Below are 10646 nucleotides of genomic sequence, written 5' to 3'. Positions count from 1 at the left end.
GCCACACTGTGCACAAAAGAGACAAAACATAAGTAGGAGAACACAACACCACAAAACAAAAATAAAAGAAAACACCAAACCATAACACCAGCCTCTTTGAGTTACGACTCAGCAAAAGAATAAGTATAAGAAAAGGAAAAGAACGAAGCGACATTCCTATAGATCATCCTGCTTCTGCGTCTGTGTCCTCACCCGGTTCCTGACATATCTGACGCCATCAGGATGTTTAATGCTGCAGTTCTGCAGTCTTTTTTCAGTGGATGATAATGAGGGGTTTTGTCATTTAACAGAAACAGTTGACTCACAATAAAGTGTACCAGCATGTCTATATTTCACAAGTGAACAACGAGATTTAAGAGATTGAAGACGACTTAGTAAGAACGCACAACTTTCCACGTACAGCTGGACTTCTATTTCTATTTCTCTGTAAATGTTCATTATATGACGGCCCTCACATGGCAAATTAAGAGTGCAGTACTGAAGGATGTGAAGATTAAAGAGCACAGAGTAGAGTGTTAGAGTTGATCATATTCATGTTTGAAAGTATTGAGGACTGAGGCACTTTTACATTTGATTAAATTGTATACAAGTTGTAATGTTTACAAGTTTACAAGAGTTTTATTTAAGTGGGATTCTGCCATAAGTGTCAAGAGCTGTGCATTTGAAGAAAAAAAATCTGATTTCTTTGTTATGTTATTTCGGTTTGCAGAAGAAATCACAATCTGTGGAAAAATAGGATTTCAGTTTTATTTGTTTTTTTTCTGGTACGTATCAAACCGTGACCCTCGTATCGAGGTACGTATTGAACCGTGAGCAAACTGTATCGTTGCATCCCTACAGTGTACCTTTTGTGGTCTTGCTGTTTGGTGGATTTAGATTTAGATTTTAGAATTAGTTTTCTATGAAAGTTTGAACAGTGAGAGTAAAAAATGAGAGAAAAGTGTTAAAAAAAACATTCAAATGTGTCTGACAAAAGTGTAGAAAACATGTAGTGAGGATTCATCTGTCCCCCCATGGGAACGTGTCCCGTAGCCAATGACCTCAAGCCCCGCCCCCATGTAAAATGTGTCTCAGCTCAGCAGCAAAAACTCGAATATAAGAAGTGAAACGGAAAACAGGACTAGACTTGGTTGACTTCCAGGAAAAAACAAGATGGACGCAAAGTGGTGAGTTCAGACTGTTTGGCTGAGAAAATAAGGCCTCATATTGATAAATCCAAAATTAAATCATTTTCAAACCGAATATGCCAGGAGGCAAATTGACAAGGAGTCGCAAAAGTACTGGAAAAACGCAACAAAACCATGATAACGAGACAGTTCTGGGAGAAGAAATTATAATGTCTCATAATTTAGGGAAAGGAAAAGAACAAGAAAGGGAAAGGAGGGAAAGAGGAAAACAAAAAAAAGATTTTTGTCTACTTAGGATACCTGACTCCACCTAGACTTTATTTATTGAGGTAATGCCGAAAAGGAGGAGTGATCTATGTTAATAGGAACAAAATGTTGGACAATTCTAGTGCATACGAGTGTTTTCTTCACTAGGGAGGGGCCAAAGCAGAAAATGTCTTTTTACCCTCAACCCACCAATAAGGACCTAAAAGATAAATATGTACAACATGCTTGTGGAAGTCTAATTGTTTTGATTCTTTTGTTGTAAAATAGTTGAGTCTTCTGTTCAGAACTGGATTGCTGTACAAATATTAAAATATCCATGGTAGAAAATAGAATTGAGATATTTTCGTTAAATGTTAATGGCTAAAATAACCCAATGAAATGAAAGTCAATAATGACAAAGTTCAAGAAGGATAAAACACACATTTTATATCTTCAGGAAACTCTCTTGTCCAGACAAGAAAGTGAGAAACAAAAACAAATTTGGATACTCTAAACATTTTTTTATAGCTCATTTCAAACTGGGTGCAAAAGAGGCATAGTTATACTTCTCTCCATTACAGTAAAATTTGAATATGTTAACATTTCAGACAAGGAAGGGAGATTTGTACCTGTGAAAGGACGGTTGGAAAACAAAATGGTTACAATGGTTAATGTCTGAGCCCCACCTGACAGCAAAAAAACAGTTTTTAAAACTTTGTTTGATAGCATAGTCCTGGAAATGGAAGGTATATTAATATGCGGTGGGGATTTTAACATTGTTTTGAATAGTAAGTTGGATACAACAACCAGGAAAAAAAAATACTATTCAGTTTAGCAAAATCATTAAAACAACACTTACAGAATTTGGCTTTGTAGATGTATTAAGGTCACTACATCCGCTTAAAAGAGATTATACACATTACTCGGCTCCACACAATAGCTATTCAAGAATTGATTCTTTTTTTATAAATAAGGAAGAAGTATATCAGATTAAGAAATGCCAAATTCAAGGAGCAGATGTTTCAGATCATGGAGCCGTTTATCTTGAAGTTTGGCTGAATGGACGAATGAAGAGGAGATTAAATGCAGGAATATTAAATCATGACAAAATAGTTGAAGAAATGAAAAAAGATATCATCCTTTAAAAGGAAGTCAACAATGATGGAGAAGTCGCACCTGTTATTCTCTGGGATGAACTTTTTTTTTTTTTTTTTCTGAGATGAACTTAAGGCAGTTATAAGCGAAAAACTCATAGCAAAGACGGCAGCTCATAAGAAAGCAAAAGAAACAGCATATAAACAGGCTAAAAATGAGTTCTTTAAAATTGAACAACATAAAGCTACACGAGATCACTTGCTTCTTCCAAAAATGAAGGAAATAAGCGATAATTTAGATAAAAAATGAATAGAAGATATGGAAAAAAGACTAGATTTTTGAGGCAATCTTACAATGAAGTGGGCCCGTGAGCAAGTAAAATACTGGCAAAGAAATGTAAAAAACAGCAAGTTGACCAAATAATTCATAAGATAAAATACCTAAATACAAATTAGTTTATTAAAGATCCTAAGGAGATTGAAAATAAAATTGTAAATTACTACAGACAACTATATAATCAGCTAAATTGCACTGATATAAATCAAATGAAAGCAATTCTTGAAAATCTAGATTTACCAACAATTGGGAGAATAAAAAATGACATTTTAACTTCACCAAATACTACACTGGAAATTGAAAGAGCATTGCAGAGTCTCAAATCCAACACATCTCCTGGCAGTGATGGTCTACCATCAGAATAGTACAAAACATTTAGTGAATTTCTTATACCACTTCTTGAAATGTCATTTAATTACACCCTGGAGCACGGAGAAATACCTCCATCATGGAAAGAAGCAATAATAACAGTGATCCCCAAAAAATGAGAGTCAAACATGTTCAGATCATCGCCCTACATCTTTGCTCAATGTGGATTATAAACTTTACACCTCTATTATTTCCTAAAGATGTGAACACTTTATTAGTGACATAATCGAAGAGGATCAGACAGACTTTATCAAAGCACGTCAAACCCAAGACAGCATAAGAAGAACCCTACATGTTATTGATTAGATTCAAAGAAACAATATAAGCGCTGTTCTCATTAGTCTTGATGCAGAAAAATCATTTGATTGTGTAAATTGGTCCTTTTTATATCTAGTGCTTGAAAAATTTGGCTTCAATCAAAAATCTGTTAATTGTATTAGAACACTTTACCAAAACAAACGGCAGCCTCACAGAAAGTACAACATTAGAACGATCTACTAGGCAAGGCTGCAGCTTGTCTCCAACCTTGTTTGCATTATTTATCAAACCTTTGGCCCAATCAGGCAAAACCAAGACCTCAAAGGAATAGACCACATTATTGGGCTTTTCGCCTATGATGTTATATGTTTTTAGAAAAAACAGAAACAGGAATGACTACTTTGATTAAACTACTGGAGACTTTTGGTTTCTGTTCTTGTTATAAGCTTAACTTGAAAAAAACACAAATTCTGGCATTAAATCTTTTACCATCTAGAGAAATACAACTAACTTACAATCTGAACTGGAAAAGAACTAATATGAATTACCTTGTGGTGACACTAACAAAGAGTCTAGAAGATTTATATGATGCCAACTATACTAAAATAAACAAAGAAATAAGGAACGATCTGGACAGATGGAGCATCTTCTCACAGGATATGGCCTCAAGGATAGAGACAATAAAGATGAGTATTCTACCCCGACTCCTGTACTTATTCCAGTCACTTCCTGTTGAGATACCAGAGAAACAATATAGAATGTGAGATAACATTATTTCCAGATACATTTGGAATGGACGCTAACCCAGAAGTTAATTTGATACTTTTCTGATATTTTTTGGCTTTGCTCTGTAATCAGCTCTTTCTGGATAGACATTCATCAGATCATTAGAATCTTGGGTTACAATGTACCAAAGACAAGTATATTCTTATACTTCGGCAGTTTGTCCAGTGATGTTTTTATAAATGACAAGTATTTAATTCAAATCTTCCTAGCTGCCTTTAAGAAAACAGTTACTAAAATGGTCAAAGACAGAAACACCAACACAACAGGAATGGGAAGAAATAGTAAAAGAAAAATACATAAGATAGAAATGCTGAATCATAAGATAAAAATGGAAGAAGAACTTTTCATAAAAAGACGGGAGAAATGGACAATATACACGACGACAAGAACATAAGAATATATATAGAGCATGTAAAAAACCTGTAGAGTTGAGGTGATCCATGTGTATGTTTTGCTGTTCTGTTGTTTCCTCCAGTTGTTTAATTATTCGTTGTGTTTTTTGTGTTTGTTTGCTTGTTTGTTTGTTTTCTCTATATTTTACTAACAATGTCCGCCCCCTTCTGTCCTTCTGAATGTTTACCCTATTTGTGTTTTTTTGAGAAAATAGAACAATAAAAAGAAAGAGATAAAAAAAGAAAACAGGACTAAATGAATATTCAGAAAAAAATGGAAAATTCAAATCAGCAGCTGTTACTAAGGGATACATTTTTTTTTCAATTGTTAATTTTTACATTTATAGTTTTTTTATTCAAGGTTTCTGTATTTTTTTGTGAAATTTTTCATTTTTTTCTTTTTTTCACATTTACAATGTCTTGTTTTCAGATTTTCATTTTGTTTAAAAGTTACAATGTCTATTTTTCAAGTTTTCAATCTGTTTTTTGGTTCACTAAGCTGATCCTGATTTGACCCCATAGTATGAGTTCAGCTGCAGGTCTCTCCTAAACGAAGATGAGGATGAGGAAGGAGGGCGGGAACTACTTTGTAGAATGTTTTATTTATAAGTCAGTCATAACATGACATTCTATAACCCATGGTTCAATATAGGCAGACCTCTAAATTAACAACTACCAAACATGGATTAACCTTTTTTTTTGGTGGAAAGAAAAACGTTTTCACTTTGACAGGTGAGTCTCTGTTCTTCATCTCTGGAGGATCAAACACAACATGATGGAGTCTGCTCCTCCTCCACCGTTGACCACCACAAACATCCATTTTAGACTAGGTTCACACATTTAATCCTGACTTTATTGCGCTAATTTAATGGATTTAATTGTCACATTCACCGCGGAACGAGTTGCGTTCAGGGGCTGCGTGGAATTTCCGCACCTATGCGCTTCCAGAAAGAGCTGCTATTGCTGCATTCAGGTGTGATTGAATTGCTCACACTGACCTCAGCAACACAAACACTCTCTTTTGGTGTTCCATTTCATTGTGACTCACAACAACACTGATCAGTATTACACACAATTACGCAAAAATGTTGCACATATTTCTAATTAAGCAGTTTTTATATGCATAACATTAAAGAAAAAAACAACTTTAAAAGAATGATTTTATTGTTCTTCACTAGTTTTAATCTTTACTCTTCTGTGACTGAAAAAAAAACATTTGTGATGTGAACAAAGTCAGTTTCTTAAAAAATGGTAAAGATATTAAAAATGACTAGAAATAAACTTTAGGGCTTTGATGAAAAGTTGATGCCTTCCTGAGTAATGAATGTGTTCATCTAAAGGTTCAGAGAAAAGACATTTTGTTCAAATAACATGACATTTCTGTCATGTTATAAAACCTGACACTCTCAGTTATTATTTGTGTTTTGTTTTCGTGAGACAATAAATATGATCTGAAATTTTCAAAATAAAGAGAAAAACGGTTTTGATACGTTTTTTATTAGACAAATGTTTGGCTTGTATAAATCTAATATGGCTGGTAGACTTTGGATGTTATAACAGTCATAACTAAAAATGTTTTAACAATGGATTGAAGAGCAACATGAGTGATTCTTCTTGTCTGAAGTACAGATTAATACGGTCATTTAAAATTTCAAATCATGAATGTTTTTCTTAACCATCATATTTCCTTATATAGTTTTATTTATATAGTATGTTTTTGAGTTTGTATTATTTCATGTACTGTTATTATGCTGCACAGCATTGTGTTAAATGTCTTTTGTATGTTGTTTTCAATTGTAATTCTAGGAAAACATGATAACGGACAAACAAAATTCAGTTGTGACTCGGAGGGGGGGTCTCACGCAGCATTACATAAATCTTCATGATGATCAGATCCTTGTTTTCATCCAAATGCTAGACTTAGATTTCTATGAAAGTTTGAACAGTGGGAGTAAAAACTGAGAGAAAAGTGTAAAAAATATTCAAATGTCTCTGAGAAAAACGTAGAAAACATGTAGTGAGGATTCATCTGTCCCCCGTAGGAAACGTGTCCCGGTGGCCAATGAGCTCAAAGCCCCGCCTCCATTTAAAATTTGGCTCAGCTGAGCAGCGAAAACACGAAAATTCGGATTGAAACTGAAAACAGGGCTAAGAATGAATCATGGAAGTAGAAAACCTTTTGGATCAAATCTTGCGGAAAACATCTCATTTGACTTTAAGGGAGCTGTTTTACTGCAGAAAGTCAAAAGGACTCAGAGTGACTGACAAAAATGTTTCTTCTCTAAATATGAACTCTGGAGTTCCAGGAAAACTGCCTCAGTTCTTCCCTCAGATTATTCCCTCTTTTCTTCATCACATTTCACACAAACTCTGGAATGAAGACAAGAGAATTGGGATGTTTTTATTGTCAAATGATCAGAAACAACTTTTCTCTGAAGAACAAAGAAATGAAGACACAAATCTTCAATCAGAAGTTGTCAAATGGAGCAAAAAGTCAGAAAACAAAGTTGTAAATGTTCTTTCTACAAGCACAGGTGAATCTGGTGATTCTTGTTTCTGTGTAGAACAAACACAGAGAAAGTCTTTGATTGTGACCTCACTGATTCCATTTGTGTTGCAGCTTCCTTCAGGTCACATGACAACAACACAAAAACATGAACCCAACATTTGTGTGATATTTCAACTCAAACAGTCAAATCCCAAAGTTCAAAGAAACGACAAGAAAACAGATTTTACTCCAAAAAGTTTGAGATTCATCTTCAAAAATGTCTCAAATCCACATTCTAGAGATTTTTCATTTCTCTCTTTATTTCTGACTACAAACACGACTCCAGAGAATATTAACAGTTAAAATGTTTAGTTCAAAGTGATGGAAATCAGAGAAAACACTAAAAACAAACATTTCACTTCTTTCAGGAACTATTTGAGTTTACAGAACTCTGCTGAGTCTCCAGTATAACCCAACCTCAATCCAGCATGGAGGTTCTGAGTGAATGTGGTCTGGACTCTGTGGAGGAGAGTCATGCTTTCAGAGACGCTGTAGAAGGACAGAACACCTGCTCTGTGATCCAGGTACACTCCTACTCTGGAGGAAACAGGAACAGAGATGGAGGTTTTTACTCTGTTGTGGTGAAATGAGAAACTGTCTGGAGAACAAACTAATGCCCAAGATTTGTCATTAAAACCAAATCTACTTGTTTTTCCAGATCTACTGATGTTCTTGTATGAGACTGCTACACAAACATATTTTCCTTTCCTCTTCACCTCCCAGTAACAACGTCCAGTCAGACTCTCTCTACTCAGAACCTGAACACAATAAGTAAATCTGTCTGGATGATCAGAATCAAACTGAGGTTTTTTCATCAATGTCACCTTTCTGTTCTCCTCTGACAGTAACAGATGTTTGTCTGCTGTGCTTGGATCTAGTGAGATTTGACATGAATATCTGAAGAAGTCAGCTCTGCTCTTTGGCTCTGACAGTAAAACATCCACATGAGTGAGTGTCAGTGAGATGTTTGTCCATTCCTCTCTCAGAATGTCCTGCAGTTTGTCTCTGAGCTCTGACACAGCTGCTGTCACATCCTCAAAGTATCTGAGAGGACGGACATTGATGCTGGATGAGTGTGTGGACTCACTGAGTGGTGGCAGTGAGACGTAGTTGAGCAGAAACTGGCTGTGATCCTCTGTGAGTGAGAGCTGCTTCAGCTCAGCGTCTCTCCTCTTCAGCTCAGTGATCTCCTGCTCCAGCTCCTCCTGAAGATCTTTGACTCCACTCACTTCAGTTTGCTGCTGGGATCTGATCTGCTGCTTCACATCACAGCTTGTCTTCTGGATGAGACGGATCATCTGAGTGAAGATCTTCTCACTGTCCTTCACTGTTTGATCAGCAGAGTGATTGATGGCCTCCACCTCCTGTTGAAGCAGCTTCACCTCCTTCTCTCTGTCCTGGATTCTCTGCTGGATTTGTTGTTGACTCTCCTCCAGATCTCTCTGCCTCTCAGTCCTTTCTGCTGCAGCTGAGACTGTGTCATGTCCTCTATGTTCATCCACAGAGCAGAGATAACAGATACACTTCTGATCAGTGCGACAGAACATCTTCATCACCTCATCATGAATGGAGCAGATGTTCTCCTGCAGGTTCTTGGAGGGTTCCACCAGCTTGTGTTTCTTGAATGCAGCTTCATCCAAATGAGGCTGAAGGTGTTTCTCACAGTAAGAGGCCAGACAGAACAAACAGGACTTGATGGCTTTGAGTTTTCTTCCAGAACAAACATCACAGGACACATCTTCAGGTCCAGCATAGCAGTGATCAGCAGCAGGAGCAGCTTGGAGTCCAGTCTTCTTCAGCTGCTCCACTAAAGCAGCAAACATGAAGTTTTTCACCAGAACAGGCCTCGGTGTGAAGGTCTCCCTACACTGAGGACAGCTGGGAATTTTCTCCTCTTCATCCCAGAATCCTTCAATACATTTCATGCAGTAGCTGTGTCCACAGGGAATAGTCACCGGATCCTTCAGCAGATCCACACAGATGGAACAGCTGAAGGTTTCTTGATCCAGATCCACTCCTTTCTGCGACATTTCTCCTCTCTGACACAAAGACTGAGTGAGTTTCACTTCCTCAGAAAGCAGCCTGACTCTGATCCTCCAATCAGATGGTTTCACAGTGAACTCAGCCAATCAGCTTCTCTCTTCTCTTCCTGTTGGTTACACCCATCATGACAGAGGAGGAACTGCTGATCAGGAACCTTAGAGAGGAAAGCTTCTGATGGTTTTGAACAGGAAAGAAAAAGTACATCAAATGTATTCTCCTTTGACAGATCCAGACAGATGGAACAGCTGAAAGTTTCTTGATCCAGATCATTGGTTGTTCTTTTGCTTCAGAGTTCCAGTTAAAGAGGCTGCAGTTCTTTCTGCAGTGAAGGTTTCCTCACAGCTTGTTTCCCTTCAAGACTTTGAACTCTCAAATGTTTCTTCATCAGGAGGAGGGATTTCAGGATCAGATTCCAGGACAATCTGTGACTTTATAGAAGACTTTACTGCATCTCATAAACATTTATCGCTTTTACTGTCGGTCAAAGATTATCAAGACGAAAAGTACAACGTTTTTCATGATTATCGACAAATGTTGTGTTTTACCAACAACAGTCAGAAGTTGATTGTAATAAATTCAAGTGAGACTCTGGATCCATGAAGATACGTTTATGACACTAAAATGAGGAAAAAAAGACAAAAATCCTAATGCTTTTCTGAAGGAAGTGTTAAAACTATAACTTTATAAAGTTTTTAGTGGATCATAAAACAATGAAGTTTTGTTTCTATTCAGCTTATCAGCAGCAGTAAGTAGAGAAAAGGATGACGACTCACCATAAAGCTATTCTGATAGAAAATGTCATTAATCACTTGTGTGGTTTACATTCTTCATGAGAGTTCATTTGCAGCATCAGGATGATCTTATGTTAAACAGTGTTTTATTTTGAAAGGAACTCATATCATCCTTTGCTAAAATAGGGTTCCTACTTGTTTCTTCAAGTTAAACTTAAGACTTTTTGAGACCTTGCATATAAAAATTAAGATGCAATGTAAAATAAGACTTAAAAAGAAAGTAAAATTAAAATGTATTTTTTTTTTTCATCAATGAATAAACAGCATGAAGAATAAATGACCTTTGAACTCTTCATTGGGGTAGGGCTCTGAAATTCAGCTCCAAGTAGGAACCGTTATGATTTACACGGTTCTACTGAAACTGAAGGAAGCTGCAGCAATCAGTACCTCATTTAGATGTTTAGTTTCATTGAAGGTCTGTTTATCTTTGGACATGGTCAATGGAGTATACTTGCATTGCGCTTTCCTACCTTCCTCGAATTCCCAAAGTGCTTTACAGTCACAGACCCATTCCACCCATCAGCCAAAACATCAATGTTTGACACAGAGGTCAAAAATTTGAAGCTATGTATCTTAGTAACTAGACTCTGGACAGGTTTAACAATATGGAGAAAAAACTACGACACATTCTGTTGGCTGCAAGTGAAAAAGCTGT

General features: G+C 36.4%; 1 protein-coding gene across 1 annotated transcript in view; it reads right to left on the bottom strand.

Annotated features, from left to right (window-relative positions):
- The window catches only part of LOC112141112 (tripartite motif-containing protein 16), a 26182-nt gene extending 16608 nt beyond the window's left edge, over positions 1-9574 (bottom strand). The window contains exon 1 of the mRNA XM_024264168.2: positions 7916-9574. Within this exon, the coding sequence (XP_024119936.1) occupies positions 7916-9187 (1272 nt within the window). The 5' untranslated portion in view covers positions 9188-9574. The remainder of the gene's footprint in view (positions 1-7915) is intronic.
- Positions 9575-10646: the final 1072 nt, after the last annotated feature.

Source organism: Oryzias melastigma, unplaced genomic scaffold (assembly GCF_002922805.2).
Source record: "Oryzias melastigma strain HK-1 unplaced genomic scaffold, ASM292280v2 sc00205, whole genome shotgun sequence".
NCBI classification, from domain to species: domain Eukaryota; kingdom Metazoa; phylum Chordata; class Actinopteri; order Beloniformes; family Adrianichthyidae; genus Oryzias; species Oryzias melastigma.
Note: the sequence above shows the minus strand (reverse complement) of the source record. Positions and strands in the feature narration are given on the sequence as shown.